This window comes from Oncorhynchus clarkii, chromosome 3 (genome assembly GCF_045791955.1).
Source record: "Oncorhynchus clarkii lewisi isolate Uvic-CL-2024 chromosome 3, UVic_Ocla_1.0, whole genome shotgun sequence".
Classification (NCBI taxonomy): domain Eukaryota; kingdom Metazoa; phylum Chordata; class Actinopteri; order Salmoniformes; family Salmonidae; genus Oncorhynchus; species Oncorhynchus clarkii.
Window position 1 is genome coordinate 8,791,211 of NC_092149.1, and position 21,719 is coordinate 8,812,929.

At 43.6% G+C, this 21,719-nt stretch overlaps 1 protein-coding gene across 1 annotated transcript in view; it reads left to right on the top strand.

Annotated features, from left to right (window-relative positions):
• Nucleotides 1-96: 96 nt before the first annotated feature.
• Nucleotides 97-21,719, top strand: part of LOC139405590 (carboxypeptidase Q-like) — a 33,802-nt gene continuing 12,179 nt past the window's right edge. The window contains exons 1-5 of the mRNA XM_071148002.1: nt 97-256; nt 747-1,185; nt 1,983-2,190; nt 2,500-2,707; nt 8,921-8,989. Coding sequence (XP_071004103.1) covers nt 747-1,185; nt 1,983-2,190; nt 2,500-2,707; nt 8,921-8,989 — 924 coding nt within the window. The 5' untranslated portion in view covers nt 97-256. The remainder of the gene's footprint in view (nt 257-746; nt 1,186-1,982; nt 2,191-2,499; nt 2,708-8,920; nt 8,990-21,719) is intronic.

The following is a 21,719-nucleotide window of genomic DNA, read 5'->3' on the forward strand; positions in this document are numbered from 1 at the left end:
ATAGTAAACATCAAGGGTAGTAATTAGAGCAGACATATTTATCACAATTTGGTAAAGAAACAAAAACTAAGCAAAATGGAATTGTCAACCAACGTGAAAACGCATGGCTGTCCCTACTGATTTGCCGTAGTCATTCATATCACGGAAGTTATTTTGAAATTGATAAGAAATAGCTAGTTGGCTAGAAGGAATAACATTTATTGTGAATTATTCCATCTGTCAAGACGGTCAGCAATTTACCAACTAACTGTAGAAGGTTTGTTCTTTTTTTGTGTCCTAATTTAAAAGTCCTTTCAAAAGTGTCGCTAGTTAGGAATCACAACGACGGACAACGTTAGCTATACGGATCCTTGTGGCTTGCTTCCTTGTTTTGCTATGCATTTCACTGCGTCAATTAGCCGACTAAGCTCTATGACTGGTATGGACCGACGTCACATTTGTTTTAATAAAAAAAAATGATTTGAGCACCCAAAGAATAGCCTGCAATTACACGGAACAATGTCTCTGAAATCTGTAGTTATTACAAAATGAGTTACGTCGGAGCTCCAGTCCGCCCATACTAGTTGCCGCTGTACCTCAATACGTTTCTGTTCCCAGTAATGAAGTAAACACTGGCACGTGTAGCGTGCTGTCATATTTTAAGCAAATTAGGGAAATGTAGTGTGGTCGGTGCATTAGCGCAAATAGACTGTTGTCACGAGGAAAGTATTTGTAAATAACCTTCATATGTTCATGTCTGCCTCCAGATGCAGGGCCGGCAGATAAAACAATGTGGCCTTTCCTCACTGACTCTTTTGGCCACATTTCTCCATTGTAACTGTTTGCCACACAGTACTGGTGGAAAGCCATTTCCAGAGACCGCTAAAGAAATTGCCAGCTATGCAAAGGTAGCCAAGAGCATCATAGACTTGGCTGTGTATGGCAAAGCCCAGAACCGCTCCTATGAGAGACTGGCAGACTTCACAGATACAATAGGGAACCGTGTCAGTGGCTCTAAGAACCTGGACCTGGCTATCAAGTACATGTTCAGTGCCCTGAGGAAGGATGGGCTGGAGAACGTACATCTAGAACCAGTGAAGATCCCACACTGGGTCAGGGGAGTGGAGAGCGCCGTGATGCTACAGCCCCGGAACCACACCATGGCCATCCTTGGACTGGGCAGCAGTGTGGCTACACCCCAAGGAGGTAGGTCTATGGGCAATTCCACGGAAATTAAATTACGCTCAATATTTTTCACTTAAAAACGTATACCAAACAAAAACCATTGATTTCAACGTTTAACAAACCATAGAACTCTATACACAACGACTACAATTTCCACTGAACATTTTACAAAAATAAATTTATAGGAAGAACTGTGCAGGTGCAAAGTTTGTTAACAGAATCAAACTGAGGGAGATTTTTACTGTAATTCAGTTACCAAACTTTGCATCTGTTTTCCAGTAAGTGTTATTTTTTTAGTTTTTTTTACTGTGTGAATTATTCATTGTAGTCAATGTGCATAGAGTTAGTTGTATGGTTTGTTAAATGTTTAAATCAATGGTTTTGGAGTCTCAGCGTAATTCTGTTATCGTGGAACTGCCCCTGTGTTCTATAGCGATGAGTTCTATCACTCAAGCCTAGACAACGCTGATGGTGTTGCCACTATTTGCTAGGCCCCAACTCAAGCCAAGGTGTAGATATTTAGATGAATCTTCGACTGGTGCACTGATGTATTTTTATATAACCATTATTTAACCAGGCAAGTCAGTTAAGAACAAATTCTTATTTACAATGACGGCCTACCTCCCCGGCCAAACCCGAATGACGCTGGCCCAATTGTGCGCTGCCCTATCGGACTCCCAATCATGGCCGGTTGTGATACAGCCTGGATTCGAACCAGGGTGTCTGTAGTGACGCCTCAAGCACTGAAATGCAGTACCGTAGACCGTTGCTCCAAGCATGTCACTTTTTTTGTGGCTTTCGGTCTCCTCTCGGTTCAGGCATTGAAGCAGAGGTGCTGGTGGTTGAGTCTTTTGAGGAGCTGAAAAAAAGGCAGAAGGAAGCCATTGGGAAGATTGTGGTGTATAACCAGCCCTTTGTCAGCTATGGGGAGACTGTGCAGTACAGGGAGTTTGGGGCATCCAAGGCAGCTGAAGTAGGAGCTGTGGCTACTCTCATCCGGTCCATCACACCCTTCTCCATCAACAGGTACTGGATGGGTCACAATGATCCAATGTATCCCTTCCCTTATAATGCCAATTAGTTGAATGCTTGACTAAGGCTGGGACTGCATGTTGCCATCTCTCTTCCTGTCTAGTCTGACTGCATGTAATTTTTGTCCCACATTTGTAGCTATTTGTGTATTCCATATACTTGTATTCCTCTAGTACACCTTTTATATTGTTTTAACTTGACTTTTTGAAAGTGTGTTATCATAAGTCATTTATGGGAATCCAAAAGTAGTGCAGTGCCCTATTTCTGCTGATCATTTCTAACATGGGTCTGTCTGTGTTGCAGTCCTCACACAGGCTGGCAGGACTACCAGGAGGGAGTGCAGAAGATCCCTACCGCCTGTATCACAGTGGAAGACGCCAGGATGATGGCCAGGATGGCTAAGCGAGGCCAGAGGATTGTGGTCCGACTCACCATGAACGCCCAGACCTTCCCTGATGCTGACTCCTTCAACACTGTGGCTGAGATCATCGGCAGCGAGCACCCAGAACAGGTAAGCTACGAGAAATGTCCCATTGTGTCTAAACCATTTGTATAAATTGCTACCCCCTTCCTAGGCTACCTGGGGCAGCAGGTAGCCTAGTGGTTAGAGTGTTGGACTAGTAACCGAAAGGTAGGTAAAAAAATCTGCCGTTCTGCCCCTGAACAAGGCAGTTAACCCACTGTTCCTAGGCCGTCCCGTAACTGATTTGCCTAGTCAAATAAAATAAATAAAAATTATACAAAGGTTTATTTGAAACGTTAAAGGGGATCCCATATAGATGATTTGTTGAATAGGGATACTATTCCTTTCTCCTCCCCAAAAATAAATAATAATAATATGCACTTCCTACTAGCACTGAATTTGCTGATGACTACTTTGTAGAGGGAATGTGATGCTTTCTTAAGATATATTATGATATAAGTTGATAACATTAATGTGCACCACAGTTTTATTATTTTTTCTTTTAGACTTCTACTACTAGTTTGATGGTTGTACCCATCAATTGTCCCATTACTACTAGTTTGATGGTTGTACCCATCAATTGTCCCATTACTACTAGTTTGATGGTTGTACCCATCACTTGTCCCATTACTACTAGTTTGATGGTTGTACCCATCAATTGTCCCATTACTACTAGTTTGATGGTTGTACCCATCAATTGTCCCATTACTACTAGTTTGATGGTTGTACCCATCAATTGTCCCATTACTACTAGTTTGATGGTTGTACCCATCAATTGTCCCATTACTACTAGTTTGATGGTTGTACCCATCAATTGTCCCATTACTACTAGTTTGATGGTTGTACCCATCAATTGTCCCATTACTACTAGTTTGATGGTTGTACCCATCACTTGTCCCATTACTACTAGTTTGATGGTTGTACCCATCACTTGTCCCATTACTACTAGTTTGATGGTTGTACCCATCAATTGTCCCATTACTACTAGTTTGATGGTTGTACCCATCAATTGTCCCATTACTACTAGTTTGATGGTTGTACCCATCAATTGTCCCATTACTACTAATTTGATGGTTGTACCCATCAATTGTCCCATTACTACTAGTTTGATGGTTGTACCCATCAATTGTCCCATTACTACTAGTTTGATGGTTTTACCCATCACTTGTCCCATTACTACTAGTTTGATGGTTGTACCCATCAATTGTCCCATTACTACTAGTTTGATGGTTGTACCCATCACTTGTCCCATTACTACTAGTTTGATGGTTGTACCCATCAATTGTCCCATTACTACTAGTTTGATGGTTGTACCCATCAATTGTCCCATTACTACTAGTTTGATGGTTGTACCCATCAATTGTCCCATTACTACTAGTTTGATGGTTGTACCCATCAATTGTCCCATTACTACTAGTTTGATGGTTTTACCCATCACTTGTCCCATTACTACTAGTTTGATGGTTGTACCCATCAATTGTCCCATTACTACTAGTTTGATGGTTGTACCCATCACTTGTCCCATTACTACTAGTTTGATGGTTGTACCCATCAATTGTCCCATTACTACTAGTTTGATGGTTGTACCCATCAATTGTCCCATTACTACTAGTTTGATGGTTGTACCCATCAATTGTCCCATTACTACTGTAGTATGATGGTTGTACCCATCAATTGTCCCATTACTACTAGTTTGATGGTTGTACCCATCACTTGTCCCATTACTACTAGTTTGATGGTTGTACCCATCAATTGTCCCATTAAGAATCACCCATATTAGCAATCTTATTTAATTTAGAATATTTTAAAATGTACTAAAAGGGCCTCCTGAATGGTGAGTGGTCTAAGGCGCTGCAGTGCTTGAGGCGTCACTACAGACCCGGGTTAGATCCCAGGCTGTGTCACAACTGTCCGTGACCGGGAGGCCCACAGAACGGCGCACAATTGGTCCAAAGTCATCTGGGGGGGCTTTACTTGGCCCATCGCGCTCTAGCAACTCTTTGTGGTGGGCTGGGCTCCTGCAGGCTGACCTCGGTTGTCAGTTGAACGGTGTTTCCTCCAACACATTGGTGCAGCTGGCTTCTGGGTTAAGAGGCATGGTCTGGCGGGTCATGTGTCAGAGAACACATGACTCGACCTTCATCTCTCCTGAGCCCGTTGGGGATTTGACGCAATGAGACAAGATCGAAAAAAGGAGTATTATATTATTATTATTAAAACATGTACTAACAGCATGGGGCTGCTTTTTGCACTATGTGAAGCATTCCAATCCTCTCCCATTTTGTCATTTGTCACATCTGTTTCCCTTGTACATCCAGTCCAACAAATCCATAGACTAGGCATCACTTTCCCCCAACAGATGCACTGAGGTATGACCAGGACTAGGGTATTCTGTCAGAAGTAGGGAGGGAGTGGGTGACTAATTTCACATAGGTTTGACACATGCTCTGTGTGTGCTGTAAGGGCAGCGTGAAGGCCTGAATCTCCTCTCCCCTGGGAGCCAATTAGAAGGCAGGGACGGCAATGGGATGTCAGTCAAAGGAGGATCATTCTGTAAGGTTCTGTCCAGTTCCACAGCATTTGTCCGAGCACACTGTGAGCCGTGTCCATGGAGTTTCTCATTAGTCTTGACCGGACACTGCTTGTGTCGCTAATGTCACCTTATTCCCTATATAGTACACTACTGTTGACCAGGGTCCCTAGGGCTCTGATCAAAAGAGGTGCACTACGTAGGGAATGGGTTGCCATTTGGGATGAGACTACTGCCTGGATGAGGGCTCTTTGCGGAGATTTGCCATTTCATCCTGTCTCTGCTATAGCTAACGCTCTTCTGTCTATCTAAGCTTCTGATCTGTTCGCAAGAGGGCTATGAATTTGTTCCGGTAAGATGTTTCTTTGTTTGATTTGACAAGGAGATTTGTCACATTCTGACAGTTTTGTCAGCATTAATCTATTCTGAAACGAGTACTCAACCTAAGGGGATCCCTCATTGTATCTCATGTTTCCATTATTCAATCCCTTCAGATCTACAGGAGTGACTAGGGAGTAGGGTATGTACTAGATATTGATTTAGGAGTTTAGCACTAGCATCCCTCAACACTTCTATAGCAGATCCAGTCCTCTGAGACTATTCTGTAGTCACTAGCATCCCTCAACACTTCTATAGCAGATCCAGTCCTCTGAGACTATTCTGTAGTCACTAGCATCCCTCAACACTTCTATAGCAGATCCAGTCCTCTGAGACTATTCTGTAGTCACTAGCATCCCTCAACACTTCTATAGCAGATCCAGTCCTCTGAGACTATTCTGTAGTCATGCATCCCTCAACACTTCTATAGCAGATCCAGTCCTCTGAGACTATTCTGTAGTCACTAGCATCCCTCAACACTTCTATAGCAGATCCAGTCCTCTGAGACTATTCTGTAGTCACTAGCATCCCTCAACACTTCTATAGCAGATCCAGTCCTCTGAGACTATTCTGTTCTGAGACCTTCGGTAGTGCCATGCCCTGTCAGTAATGCTTCTCTTCGGTGCTCTCTCTGATTCAGAGGGGTTGGGTTTAATGCCGAAGACACATTTCAGTTGAAGGCATTCAGTTGTACAACTGACTAGGTTTCCCCCTTTCCTCTGTTTGAACTGGGTCCCAGATTTCGTAAGGAGGAAGGAACGTGGCTGTAGCTCTCTCTGCTGACGTAAGAGACTCCTACTTGTCTTTAGTCTGCCTTTTCTGGGTTGTCATCTCTACAGAGGAAAAACACAACTGGGATCCCTAGGAAACACTGACACTATGGAACGTCATTCTGTGTCATAAACCTCACTTCCTATTATTCTGAACTTTGACTAGGCCAAAAGAACACTTGGCTACATGGGGGAAACGGTATTGTCTCTGTTCTCCTCTCTATTACAGGGCTTGTGCTGATGCGTCATTCAGTTCTGAAGAAGATATCACCTCGGTATGGAAGGTGACTCATTTAGTGACCGCAAAAACAGCTTTTATTTTTCTCTGGAAAGTCCCTATGCCAAGCATTCCAGTACCACGTTAATTGATTGAAACATTGTGACATTAATCTTAGTATGAGTCACAGTGGCAGTACACTGAGTGTGAGTGTTTTTTTACTGTCTTTAGCTGCTGTGTGTCAGATGTCAATGATGCGTTAGCACAGCAGTGTGAGTGACTGGCTGTGTCCTGTCCTGACTCCGAGTCATCCAGTCATGAGGCAGGGAGGAGCACTCCAATCATGTGCTACTTGGTAATTGATGTCATCAAAAAAAGATTCTAAAGAAGAGACCGTTCTGTTCTCTTAAAACAATTCAGAGTTCTGACCTACATTGCCTAATAAGTAAGTAGCCTTGCATGAGCCTTGGCTTTTGAGAGTCGTAACGGCTCATAGGAGCAGGAGCCTATCTCCTGTTTCTGTAGTGAGGCAGCTTGATGTACCAGTACACTTCCTGGACAGGACACTAGTCTATCTCCTGTTTCTGTAGTGAGGCAGCTTGATGTACCAGTACACCTCCTGGACAGGACACTAGTCTATCTCCTGTTTCTGTTGTGAGGCAGCTTGATGTACCAGTACACTTCCTGGACAGGACACTAGTCTATCTCCTGTTTCTGTAGTGAGGCAGCTTGATGTACCAGTACACTTCCTGGACAGGACACTAGTCTATCTCCTGTTTCTGTAGTGAGGCAGCTTGATGTACCAGTACACTTCCTGGACAGGACACTTGTCTAGTGCAGGGCCGGACCACCAATCTATCTCCTTAATGCTGAGTGCCAAGCAGAGATGCATTGGGTCCCAGTCTTTGATATGACTCGGTGGGGGATGGAACTCCCAACCTTCTAATCTCAGGGCGGACACTCTAACCACTGAGTGGGTAAAAAGAGGTCTTAACATTGACTTCTCAAGTCATCTTATGTAGTTTACATGGAAGCTTAGATGAGTGTTGTCGAGGTGGAGCCCTCAAAAGGTCTTATGTAGTTTACATGGAAGCTTAGATGAGTGTTGTCGAGGTGGAGCCCTCAAAAGGTCTCCTCTCCCGATGAAGAGGAATATAAACTGTCTATGGTAGGGAGGGAGAGACACTGTCCTCCAAAATATATTTGCTTTGGTTTGGGAGAACGTTCCCATTCTGTCCTGTAGTGTAAGTTGCATAACCTGTGTGAACTTTGCTGTTGACTGTGATTTGGTCTGTTCCATCATCAACAGTCTGTTTGATAGTTCCCTATATGGATATAACCTAGAATATGCAGGAAGGTCTAGTACAGATCTTGGGCTCCAATGGTATTGCAGTGGAGGGCTTTATAATGGAGACATATGTAAGGGAATTGTAGGCTTTGACTTTATTCCAGGAAAATCTGAGGCCTGTATAACATAACTTTTACCCATGCCTAATGCATGTGCAGACCCTCACGCACTTCAACCACACTTGTCTGGTCCACTTGACTTATTTGAGCCCACATGGCAGTCAAATGTGTTACTGAGGTAGCTAGTCTACATGGGTCTTTACAAGGTTAAAGAAGGATTCAGTCTGACTTTTCACTGTGTCACACAGCCAGGCCTGGTGCTGATAGTGATGGTGAGGACTGAGGATGTTCCTTCCCTCATTGTTCCACTACTCACGTCCCACAGACGTGTGATGTGACAGACGGACGCCTTCCTTCGTCTGCTGTAATTACAGAGGGCAGAAGGACGTTCTCCTCCTCCGCAGTCTCTACCGACTCCACTGCCATGTTTAATCTGGCAGAGTTATCAGCTCTAGCTAGCTAAACCCAGAGCAGAGCCAGAAGCCCTGTGGATATACCTTCCTTGGCTCGAGGGGAGAGCTAGGCAGTCGGCTGCAGGCACGACTCGTCTACAAGTGTCAGGTTATCACAGATAAGTTTCAGGTATACCCTGAGGAGATGGCTACTGAATCCCCATACTCGCCATTCATCTCCTTCTGCCAGAAGCACTTTGCAGAAGGACAATGACAGTTTAAAGCAATCAAATTGTAACTCATAAGATACGTTCACCTTACTGAGTCTTATCAGTAATAGAAGTACGTGACTTAACTTTTGTTCCTTCAGTTTGACTTTTCTCAGACAGGCTGTTGTTTTTGTTTTTTGAGCTAGTTATCTGTTGTCCATTTTCTCTGGAGTCTTTGAAGCAAGGGTTTCTGGGTCAGAGGAGTGGCTGTGCTGTAATGATGCGTGATGCCCATTACAATGCCACACACAGACTACACTAAAGCCTCTCCCTCCTCCCTCCTTTTTCCTGCTTCCAGGCTCTCCCTTCCAGACCCAGACACCCCCCCCCCCCCCCCCCCCCCCCCCGGTTCCTCAAATCTGTTCAGGTAGTAACTCCCTATTCCATACAAATGTCTCCCCGCTGAACACTGCTCTGATCGCAGCCCTGCTCTCTCTCTCAACCCTACACACCAAGAACCCTGTATTCTCTTTAGTGGTTGATGCTAAATGGGACTGAGCTTAACTCCCCTCCTATAGACACTCAAGGGCAGTCAGATTCTGCGTTATATCCAATGCTTTAGAGATGCTTTTACATTTCTAACAAATAAAGCAAATGTGGCCGTGTCAGCAGGATTTCACAGAGAGAAAGTTTAAAAGCAGAGAGAAAAGCCAGAGCTAAAACAATAACTAAATGGAGAGATTCTGTCAGACTGCAAAGCTCCATTCTGTTTAAAAATAAAAACAATGTATGTGTTTTTTTAAGGCTGTCTTATAAAATCCTTTTTTCCCCGTTTTGGTTATTGTGGTCAATTTTGTTGAGGTTACGTCTAAGCATAATAGGTCACAGAATGAGCTTGGTCCTTTGTTCTGAAGACCTGCCACATCTGTGCTTAGGACCACACCTGCACTTGGTCTGCTCATAGTTGGCTCCTCGCCCCACAGACACACGCCATCCATAATGTGAATAGCTCCCCTTTGCTAAAATGTTTTATGCAGTGTTGCTAACTGTAGGCTATAAACATGCCTCATTCATGTGTCCTGATGTGGAGGCTACAGTGCTGTATGCAGGGTATGGCTGGGACTAGAAGTTGTTGTCCTCTCTATTCCCACTTTATGTAACCTTTTTGGATTCAGGAAGTAAACTTGAATAACAATTAAATATGTGAAAAACTGCATTTATTTTCAATGACTTCTCAATAAACTGAGGAGTAGAAGCTATTTCCATTTTTTTCTTCTCCATTTTTGAATTTTAAATTAAAATCACTTTCTGAATTGACTGCCTTCATTTTCAATTGATCCCAGCCCTGCTATTCACTTGCTTAGTCATTTGTCTTCTGACAAAATGGCCTTCAGAATGGTCTGTGTTGTGATGTCATCTGTCACTCAGGCGTTTCACGGACTCTTTTGTCCCGGTAGAACAAATCGATCCTCGACTGCTCTCTCCTCAGAGGCAGCAGTAGTTTGACTGGCACCACATTCAGACTACAGTACAATAACCAGGATATGTCAAGGCAATTATCTTCTCACTGACAGCTAAATTAAAGCTTTACATTTAGACATTTAGCTGTTCTCTTTGCTGAGAATATATCATTATTCCATATACATGTTGGCCTAATGTAATTATGTAACAAGACATATCATGCATAGGCTATATTTTATTAAATCTAGATCCACTTTCCCTATATGGCCCAAAGTGCTACATTAGCAGAATACCAGGTATTATTTGTCACGTAATGATTTTTTTTCTCTAAAAGAAGTAGTTGGCTGTCGCACACTGTATGGGACCTGTAGTAGAGATAATAGTAGGGAGGGTACCGCCGTTTGTTGGCTAGGCTACATAGAAATGGAATCACTAGAAAGGGAAGAGGTTCTATGTCCATTCTAATGATTCCATTTCTTTGGTAGGCTACTGTCCTCTGGGACTCGCCCTGTCATAACCTGTCATTAACTCCACTGTGTTGAACAGCCTCTGTCCTGTCATAACCCTTTAATAACTCTACTGTGTTGAACAGACTCTGTCCTGTCATAACCCCTCATTAACTCCACTGTGTTGAACAGCCTCTGTCCTGTCATAACCCCTCGTTAACTCCACTGTGTTGAATAGCCCCTGTCCTGTCATAACCCCTCGTTAACTCCACTGTGTTGAATAGCCTCTGTCCTGTCATAACCCCTCATTAACTCCTGTGTTGAACAGCCTCTGTCCTGTCATAACCCCTCGTTAACTCCACTGTGTTGAACAGCCTCTGCCCTGTCATAACCCTTTAATAACTCTACTGTGTTGAATAGCCTCTGCCCTATCATAACCCTTCATTAACTCCACTGTGTTGAATAGCCTCTGTCCTGTCATAAACCCTCGTTAACTCCACTGTGTTGAATAGCCTCTGTCCTGTCATAAACCCTCATTAACTCCACTGTGTTGAACAGCTTCTATCCTGTCATAACCCCTCGTTAACTCCACTGTGTTGAACAGCTGCCATAACCCCTCATTAACTCCACTGTGTTGAATAGCCTCTGCCCTGTTAACCCCTCGTTAACTCCACTGTGCTGAATAGCCTCTGTCCTGTCATAACCCCTCGTTAACTCCACTGTGTTGAACAGCTTCTGCCTATTAATGATAGCCATTAATGATAGCCTTGATACTTTACTAGAAACGGCACAATATTAGCTCAACTAGTGAGAATCGAGAGGCCACTTGTTTTTCAGAAAGGACAGACCATGCCTCCTTGGAGGGTGTTTATGGATTCTAGGGACTTGTCCCAAAAGGTCAAACCCTGCCCACCTGACAGACTATTCATTGCATGCTCCATCAAATCCTCAAAGTATTTGAAAAAGCACATTTTTCTATTTTGACCCTGGGTGTGCTTTCTACCTGCCTGTAGTATCCCTCCTCTCCTAGACATCCTAGTAACTGTAGATCTGTCCCTCGCTGCTGCCATCCGGGGTTTGTTCTGTTCTTGAGGGTGAGTCTCCCTCCTTAATGGCCTCATAATCCCTATGTAGTGTACTACCTATGTGCCCTGGTCTAAAGTAGTGCAATACATAGAGAAATGGGGTGTAATTTGCATGTCCCAGCCACACAGAGCAGAGGTACGCCACTCGCTCATCTTGATCAATGAGCCGCAGAGAGGGGTGTTTTCAATGAGCCGCAGAGAGGGGTGGTTTCAGTGAGCCGCAGAGAGGGGTGGTTTCAGTGAGCCGCAGAGAGGGGTGGTTTCAGTGAGCCGCAGAGAGGGGTGGTTTCAGTGAGCCGCAGAGAGGGGTGGTTTCAGTGAGCCGCAGAGAGGGGTGGTTTCAGTGAGCCGCAGAGGGGGGTGGTTTCAGTGAGCCGCAGAGAGGGGTGGTTTCCCACTGTGCATACTGCCATTTTATTTCTCCATCTTCATGGCTGCTGAGCCCAGACGCAGCACAGCCCCTCAGCATCACCATCCTCTCTTGTCCTTCAAGCCTATTTAGGTGCATCATGTGTTGGACGACTGGGTCTTGAACCGAGGCCCGGTTCTCTGGTTTTAAACATTGATGTCTTTCTTACAGTAGAAAGTGGTTGTGAACCCCATGGGTGGGTTTAGCTGAGGTTGTAACCCCCATGGGTGGGTTTAGCTGAGGTTGTAAACCCCATGGGTGGGTTTAGCTGAGGTTGTAAACCCCATGGGTGGGTTTAGCTGAGGTTGTAAACCCCATGGGTGGGTTTAGCTGAGATTGTAAACCCCATGGGTGGGTTTAGCTGAGGTTGTAAACCCCATGGGTGGGTTTAGCTGAGGTTGTAAACCCCATGGGTGGGTTTAGCTGAGGTTGTAAACCCCATGGGTGGGTTTAGCTGAGGTTGTTGCTGGCTGCTGATTTATGAGTCAGAGCCAGCTGGGAGAAACCATAGTTTATGGTTAAATTCCTGCATGAACCTACACAACTAGCAGTTCAGAGGAGGAATGGACTTAGATGGATGTACAATGTGTATAAGTGTCTATAGGGTATGCCAAAACATTCAAGAGTTGCTCAAAGTTGACCTATAATGCAGACCCCACCATACCATGAGACCTCTGTGTCTTCATCATTGGTAAAGATAAACGGTTGAGATTTAAAAGCTTTACAAACAAGGTTGTCAAACTATTTTGTCCACGTTGGTTTGAGTGAGAAAGACACTGAGGAGAACCAATCAGTAGAAAAGCACATCCCCTTCATTTGTCAACGCATCGTGCCGACAACATCAAAATAGCCTTTCCAGACTCTGAAGACAGGAGGACCTGGAGTTTGGTGTCAGCCGCACTAAGAATGACCCTCTGGATTTGCCTGGAAACGTTGGTGTTGGCCAAGCTATATACCAGCTAGCTATGTGCTTTAGCTGACATGGGTCTCTCTCCTGAGATGAGCAAATATTCACTGTGTCGGCCTAGTCAGGTCCATGGAATGTGTTTTGCATAACTCCAGGGAACATATTTTTTTATGAGCAAACATAACCTTGGGGCTGGGTCTGTGTCACAAATGGCACCCTACTATTCCCTTTTCTAGTGCACTACTTTTGTCCAGGACCAATGGGGATCTGGTCAAAAGTAGTGCACTATTTGGTGTATAGAGTGCTACTTGGGATTCAGCCTGGCAATTTCCTGAATGGGGTCAAGAAGAGCCTCTTCAATTATCAGTCAACCTATTGGCTACCATTCTCTGTAGACAATGACACAGTGGTCACATCTATCAACTGTTGCTGTAAAAAAGTGATAAAAGCAAGTGCTGCCTGTTTCCTTGTGGTATGATGAATCGGTGTATAAATTCCTTGTCAAGGCATTTGGAGGTTCATAATAAATAGTAATATGTGCTAGACTCTTGGACTGAGCTGTGATTTAGATTCCTCTAGTATCGGACCGAATGCCTTTTTCAGAGCCAGTCGGTTTTCACTTAGTAATGGCACTGAATCATCCAGAAAACCATACAAGGGTGATGTACAGCACGTACATAACTTTAGAAACACGGTTCTGGGCAGAAAAGACATGTACTGTAGATGAAGTATGAGATATGCGCTTTGTATGCAAATGAGTATCTTGAGATTTGTATTTATATTTTTTATGTCTTGCCTAATGTTTCCTCAGCTCCAACACTGAAGACCGGTGTGTTAAATTCACACCTACTAAGAGTAGCAGCTGTGATGTGTTGAGTAGCCCACTACAGAAAGCCTAGCTCAGCATCCTCAACTCTGCTTTAAAATGGCACATTTTATTATGACATCTCAATATTGTGAATTAAAGCAGTGCAATCACAAGGTTATACAGGACCAGAGCCATACACATTACTGTGAAAACAACTGCTGCACTTATCTGTGGAGAAGTCACTCAGCATATTCACAGGAAATGAAACTGGTGGGATTGTTGACCTCATTTCCTGAATCATTTTGTCTCGAGGTCCAGGATCTGGTTTCAGACACAGATGACTAACATCAAAATGTCTCTTTATGGTTCCCTTCAGCTCAATTTCTTCTTGTGCCAATAATGCAGTCAGAGCTTGAATAAATAGGCCTCTGACCACTTAGTTGAGGAGCCACGAGTCATGACACATCAAGGCTGTAATAGAACTTATACATGATCATGGATTGCATGTAGAGCTTCTCTTTCATCCCAGTGCTTTACATTGGATGGAAATTGCACACTACAACACTGCTGTAAAGTTGGGTACCACGTGGTATGAATGTGGGGAAATGGAAAAGCATTTGTTGTAGAATAAAAATGGAGCCCATGATGTGTGTCTCCATGATGTCTCTCCATTGTCTCCATGATGTCTCTCCATTGTCTCCATGATGTGTGTCTCCATGATGTCTCTCCATTGTCTCCATGATGTGTGTCTCCATGATGTGTGTCTCCATGATGTCTCTCCATGATGTGTGTCTCCATGATGTCTCTCCATTGTCTACATGATGTGTGTCTCCATGATGTCTCTCCATTGTCTCTCCATGATGTGTCTCTCCATTGTCTCCATGATGTCTCTCCATTGTCTACATGATGTGTGTCTCCATGATGTCTCCATTGTCTCCATGATGTGTCTCTCCATTGTCTCCATGATGTCTCTCCATTGTCTCCATGATGTGCCCTGCCTGTGTGTGTTGGGCTGTCACCCATCAGCAGGCTGCAGATGCCCAACGTCAAACCGACACACTGTGCAGCTGCATCACTACTGTGGGGAGGAAATCATATTCACTGGCTGTCAGTTCCTGGGGGCAACAACAAATAAAATGCTTACCAAACATAATGTAAATCACATTGCTACAAATAGATAAGGATGGAGATGGAAACCTAGATCTAACCTCAGTATTTTATTTCAGAGCCTAAAGCTAATACTGGAAAGAGAATGCATCTGTAATGAATTGTAGTAATCTGTTCAAGGTCTGTCAACTTTTAGTCTCGGTGTTTTCTTATTAACATTTTTTATTATCAGAGGGCAAGAGAAGGAGACTGTGAAATCTTCTGTTTTACTGTGTAGATACTATCTATTTTTAACCTATTTATTTAACCTGAAACATTCTTATCTAGCTCTGTTTGTAGTTGTTTATTTAACCTTAAACGTTATTCTCTGTTTGTAGTTGTCACACACTCTCCACATGCGCTACTGTTTCTTATCTATCCCGATTGCCTAGTCACTTTTACCCCTGCCTACATGTACATATTACCTGTACTACGTGGTACCCCTGCACATTGACTCAGTACTGGTACTATTTGTATACAGCCTCCTTATAGTTATTTATTGCATTACTGTTTTCTATTTTTATTCGCACATCTTCTTACTTTTTACCTCTGCATTTTGGGGAAAAAGCTTGTAAGTAAACATTTGATGGCGGATCTACACCTGTTGTATCCGGAGCATGTCACAAATACACATGTATTTGATTTGGCCAAAAGGGCAGGGTGTGATGTGATTTATTGATTTTTGGAAGCGTGGAATGTTGTACAGTGCTGTAGTTCCATGTGGTGTACAATACATACTGCTAGTTTATAATTGGCAAAACTCCTGCTCTGTTCCAGGAAATGACAGGGCTTATCATAAGTGAGCCTGTGTCTCTGTCTGGGGGAGTATTTATGTACCCTTCCAGTCACATGACATGCCAACATCTTGTCAATAGACCAGTATAGTTGCAAACAATATTAGAAAGCAATCGTTCTCTAGAGTTACCAACATTAAAGTGGCCTCTATGGAACTTTTTCCTTTTATCTTATTGGACAAAGGGAAACTCCTGTCAACATCATGACTAAAAGCATAGCGTTTGCAACTGGCAACTACATTTCCATAGTGCCTCTTTAACCAAGCTGTGTTCAACTTTGAAATAGACTGAAGTTTTGGTTGCAGCAGCAGTCCTCAAGCACTGTAATGACTTGGCTTGCACGTCTGTTTTACACTAAACAACTAATAGAACCTCATTTATGGCTCAACTGAGATGATCAGGCCATGTTGTTGTGCTGAACAAGAGGTGGGCTGTCTGTCCAAATCATTTGAATCTATTAGGAATAGTTAGGCTAATAGCCCTCACTGCTCGTACTACCTGAACCATGCACCATCTGGAGTACTGGATGTTGAACCATGGCAGAGACGTTCTAGTAGTGATTAAAACCCTTGCCTTCTTCTCATTAGTGCTATTGAAGTATTAAACTGGAAGTGACGTACTAGTGTGACCCCATAATGTACCTCGCAGGCTCAACTCCCACTCAGTTATTCCTTGTGAACCTCTGGTTTGTTCTCATCAAAGCATTGAGAAATGTGTTACAGAAAGTCTGAGAGTCCTTTAGGTGCCTTTTGGCAAACTCCAAGCGGGCTGTCGTACCTTTTACTGGAGTGGCTTCCGTCTGACCACTCTACCATAAAGGCCTGATTGGTGAAGTGCTGTAGAGATTGTTCCAGAAGGACAACCATCTCCACAGAGGAACTCTAGAGCTCTGTCAGAGGGACCATTGGGTTCTTGGTCACCTCACTGACCAAGGCCATTCTCCCCCTTATTGCTCAGTTTTGGCCGGGTGGCCAGCCCTAGCAAGAGTCTTGGTGGTTCCAAACTTCTTCCATTTAATAATGATGGAGGTCACTGTGTTCTTGGGGACCATCAATGCTGCAGAAATGTTTTGGTACCCTTCCCCAGATCTGTGCCTCGACACAATCCTGTCTCAACGCTCTAGGGACAATTCCTTCGACCTCATAGCTTGGTTTTTGCTCTGACATGCACTGTCAACTGTAGAACCTATGTATTGACAGGTTTGTGTGTTTTTTCCAAATAATGTCCAATCAATTGAATTTACCACAGGTGGACTCCAAGTTGTGGAAACATATCAAGGATGATCAATGGAAACAGGATGCACACGTTTCAAAAACCCTTTTTTTGCGTTATCATTATGGGGTGTTGTGTGTAAATTAATGAAGACATTTTTTTATTTAATCCATTTTAGAATAAGGCTGTAATGTAACGAAATGTGGAAAAAGTCAAGGGGTTTGAATACTTTCCGAATGCACTGTAGCTATGAAGCGTAACATATCTAAAGTAGATTGTGTGAGAAAGGTCCTGTGAAGGGCGAGAACAATTTAACAAGGTGTATGTGAATCCCATTATTTACACTGCTAACCCCATCAGACACCTCTACTCTGACTGCAACTGTTGGCGGGCTCTGCCTGCCAAAAATACCCAGAGAAGCTGCAATTAAAATGTGATTCATATGCTACACCTTTGTGCATGAAAGTTTGTTTAGCTAAAGTTGAATCTCTCCCCCACTTTAAAGTGCTTGCAGCCAGAGAAGTCCACCAGTCAAGCAAATTAGTCTCTGTTTTAGTCTGGCAAGATGGGAGTCTGATAGGGACTAGGGAGGTACACTGAGAATCAAGTTCAGGACTCTCTGACAAACACTTAAGATTTTCACTTTAGTTTGGCTACACAATATAGGCCTAAAGGACCACACACACAACGCACCGAATGATGATCTGTCATTCATCTGCTGTTCGGTGCGGTGTGTTTTAGGGACCACCAGCTGGATGTCTGCTGTTCGGCGTGGTGTGTTTTAGGGACCACCAGCTGGATGTCTGCTGTTCGGCGTGGTGTGTTTTAGGGACCACCCGCTGGATGTCTGCTGTTCAGCGCGGTGTGTTTTAGGGACCAACAGCTGGATGTCTGCTGTTCGGCGCTGTGTGTTTTAGGGACCACCTCTGCTGGATGTCTGCTGTTCGGCGCGGTGTGTTTTGTCTGCTGTTCGGCGCGGTGTGTTTTAGGGACCACCTCTGCTGGATGTCTGCTGTTCGGCGCGGTGTGTTTTAGGGACCACCCCTGCTGGATGTCTGCTGTTCGGGGCTGTGTGTTTTAGGGACCACCCCTGCTGGATGTCTGCTGTTCGGCGCTGTGTGTTTTAGGGACCACCCCTGCTGGATGTCTGCTGTTCGGGGCTGTGTGTTTTAGGGACCACCTGCTGGATGTCTGTCTGCTGTTCGGTGCAGTGTGTTTTAGGGACCACCTGCTGCTGGATGTCTGCTGTTCGGCGCGGTGTGTTTTAGGGACCACCCCTGCTGGATGTCTGACTGCTGACATTTTCGTGCAATTCTACATGTAGTATTGGATTGCAAATTATGGCCAGCATTCTGTTCAGAGCTGCTAAGTACTCTGGGTTGGCAAATGTTACCGGTTTATCCGAGCCTTAAGGTGATGCTCTTCTGCTACAAATGTCATATAGTCTACTGTTGTCTTGCTTACTCCTATATGGTTCATAAAGCCAGATTCCCAGACTCATAGTATAGATTTGATATCAAGTTACCTGATATTGGCAAATTAGTCTGTGATAAAAGTTGCCTGAAGAGTGACATCATGTTTAAGTTTAATTTTGCTTAGTTTCTCTGCTTGGTATCCTGAATATGTTTTCATCAAAATCATCTCTGCTCCAACAAACCTTAAAGAACATCAGTTCCCACAGTGCTCAGGATCAAGTAACCTTTGTTCTCTGTTGCCACAGCAACTATACCTTAGTCTGTTCCTGAATAAACAGAAGAAGAAACTGGTCACAGGATTCTTATTTTCTTAGATGTAGGAAGCCAAGACTAATTCCCAGACATTGGAAGATATGTTGCGCACAAGGAGCTGATTTACTCCTTTTCTTTCTCCTCCCTCTTTTCTGGCACTAATTTATTTTCTCCTCATCTGAAATGTAGAAATACTGATTGGGTGTTTTCAATGGCAGTAGAAGCAATAGCGGCAGTAGTAGCAATAGTAGTAGTAGTAGCAATAGCGGCAGTAGTAGCAATAGTAGTAGTAGTAGTAGCAATAGCGGCAGTAGTAGCAATAGCGGCAGTAGTAGCAATAGCGGCAGTAGTAGCAATAGTAGTAGTAGTATCAATAGCGGCAGTAGTAGCAATAGCGGCAGTAGTAGCAATAGTAGTAGTAGTAGTATCAATAGCGGCAGTAGTAGCAATAGCGGCAGTAGTAGCAATAGTAGTAGTAGTATCAATAGCGGCAGTAGTAGCAATAGCGGCAGTAGTAGCAATAGCGGCAGTAGTAGCAATAGTAGTAGTAGTAGTAGCAATGGCAGTAGTAGCGGCAATAGCAGCAGTATGGTAGCGGTAGTAGCAGCAGTATAGTAGTGGCAGTAGCAGCAGTATAGTAGCAACAGTAGCAGCAGTATAGTAGCAACAGTAGCAGCAGTATAGTAGTGGCAGTAGCAGCAGTATAGTAGTGGCAGTAGCAGCAGTATAGTAGTGGCAGTAGCGGTAGTAGCAGTAGCAGCAGTATAGTGGTATAGTAGTGGCAGTAGCGGCAGTATAGTAGTGGCAGTAGCGGCAGTATAGTAGTGGCAGTATAGTAGTGGCAGTAGCAGTATAGTAGTGGCAGTAGCAGCAGTATAGTAGTGGTAGTAGTGGTAGTATAGTAGCAGCAGTATAGTAGCGGTAGTAGCAGCAATGTAGTAGTGGCAGTAGCAGCAGTGTAGTAGTGACAGTAGCAGCATTATAGCAGTAGCGACAGTAGCGGCAGTATAGTACTAGTGGTAGTAGCGGTAGCAGAACCAGTATAGTAGTGGTAGCAGCAGCAGTATAGTAGTGGTAGCAGCAGCAGTATAGTAGTAGCAGTATACAGTATCACAGGAAGGCCATAAAGATCATCAAGGACATCAACCACCCGAGCCACTGCCTGTTCACCCCGCTATCATCCAGAAGGCGAGGTCAGTACAGGTGCATCAAAGCTGGGACCGAGAGACTGAAAAACAGCTTCTATCTCAAGGCCATCAGACTGTTAAACAGCCACCACTAACATTGAGTGGCTGCTGCCAACACACTGACACTGACTCAACTCCAGCCACTTTAATAATGGGAATTGATGGGAAATGATGTAAATATATCACTAGCCACTTTAAACAATGCTACCTTATATAATGTTACTTACCCTACATTATTCATCTCATATGCATACGTATATACTGTACTCTATATCATCGACTGTATCCTTATGTAATACATGTATCACTAGCCACTTTAACTATGCCACTTTGTTTACATACTCATCTCATATGTATATACTGTACTCGATACCATCTACTGTATCTTGCCTATGCTGCTCTGTACCATCACTCATTCATATATCCTTATGTACATATTCTTTATCCCCTTACACTGTGTACAAGACAGTAGTTTTGGAATTGTTAGTTAGATTACTTGTTGGTTATTACTGCATTGTCGGAACTAGAAGCACAAGCATTTCGCTACACTCGCATTAACATCTGTTAACCATGTGTATGTGACAAATAAAATTTGATTTGATTTAATAGTAGTGGCGGTAGCAGTAGTAGTAGCAGCCGTATAGTAGTGCCAGCAGTAGCAGTAGTAGTGGTAGCAGCAGTGTTGTAGTAGTAAGAGTAGTAGCAGTAGTAGTAGCAGCAGTATAGTAGTGGTGGCAGCAGTAGTAGTAGTACTAGTAGCAGCAGTAATAGTAGCAGCAGGATGTGAGGGCAATAGTGTGTAGTTCATCATATCTCACAAATGGAGAAGACGATGGGGTAGATATGATTTATCGTAGATATATTTTAGGCAGTTCACTGGGGAAATTCATCAGCTTAGATTTCAAGGCTCTTTTTCAAAGGAGAAAGTGTGTTCCATTTTGATTTAGCCTACACTTTAAACCTTGGTGTGTGAAGGTCCTGATACATCAGCTTCCATGATTGGTCTGAAGGGTTTTCTGACGGCATGCGTCCGTTGGCATGGTAACCAAGCCAACTTTGAGGTATTGGTAAAAACGAATAAATGTACTTCAGGGAAAAGATATTAGGCCTATGCATTTGATTTCAGGCTCTAGTTTTGGGAGTTCAGTTTTGGGAAAAACCACCAGTGCAAAGTGGTAAAGGTTATTAATGTTGAAGAGGATCATATTTACTCATCATAATTGAGGGGTTTGGGACTCATTCTGCCAGTCCTAGTTTACTCATCATCATCGAGGGGTTTGGGACTCACACTGTCAGGCCAAGTTTCTTTTGATTGGTATTTAACTCATTCAACTATTTAGTGGCGTAACGATGGGAGCTGTTGAATCATGTCCTATTGGAGGTCAGTCTGGTTATTTTTAGCCACGATCGGTGAGTCTACAGTATATTCCCACCAAAATCCATACCAATGACTTTGCATACTCCTGTATTGTCTCTTGGACAAGAGACTGGTTGAAGACTTGAAGTCCTCTTCATGGAAGAAGGGGATATTTTTAACACATGGCACACACTGAGTGCTGGGGGTTAGTTTGGTTTATTTTCAGCGTCTACACAAAGGCTCCTCACCCCCTTCGGCCCCCCTCCTCCCTCTCTGTATGGCACACTCCCATGTCTACCGACGACAGCCAACATCTGGAAAAGTTTGTTCTCAAACTTATTTTTCCTTCTGACCATTGTGAAGTGAATACATTTTTTTCATCAGACTTTTTTGTTTCTTTCTATTTATGTTGTGAACACCTTTGATGTTCTCCTTAGACATTTGACTACATTTCGCTACACCCGCAATAACATCTGCTAAATGTGTATGTGACCAATAACATTTGATTTGATATCCCATAAAGCTCTGGGGAAATGGAGTGCACTAGATACTGTAGGGAATAGGGTATCATTTGGGATGCAGACTGAGTAGGATGCTGACTGTTGACCCCTATGCAGC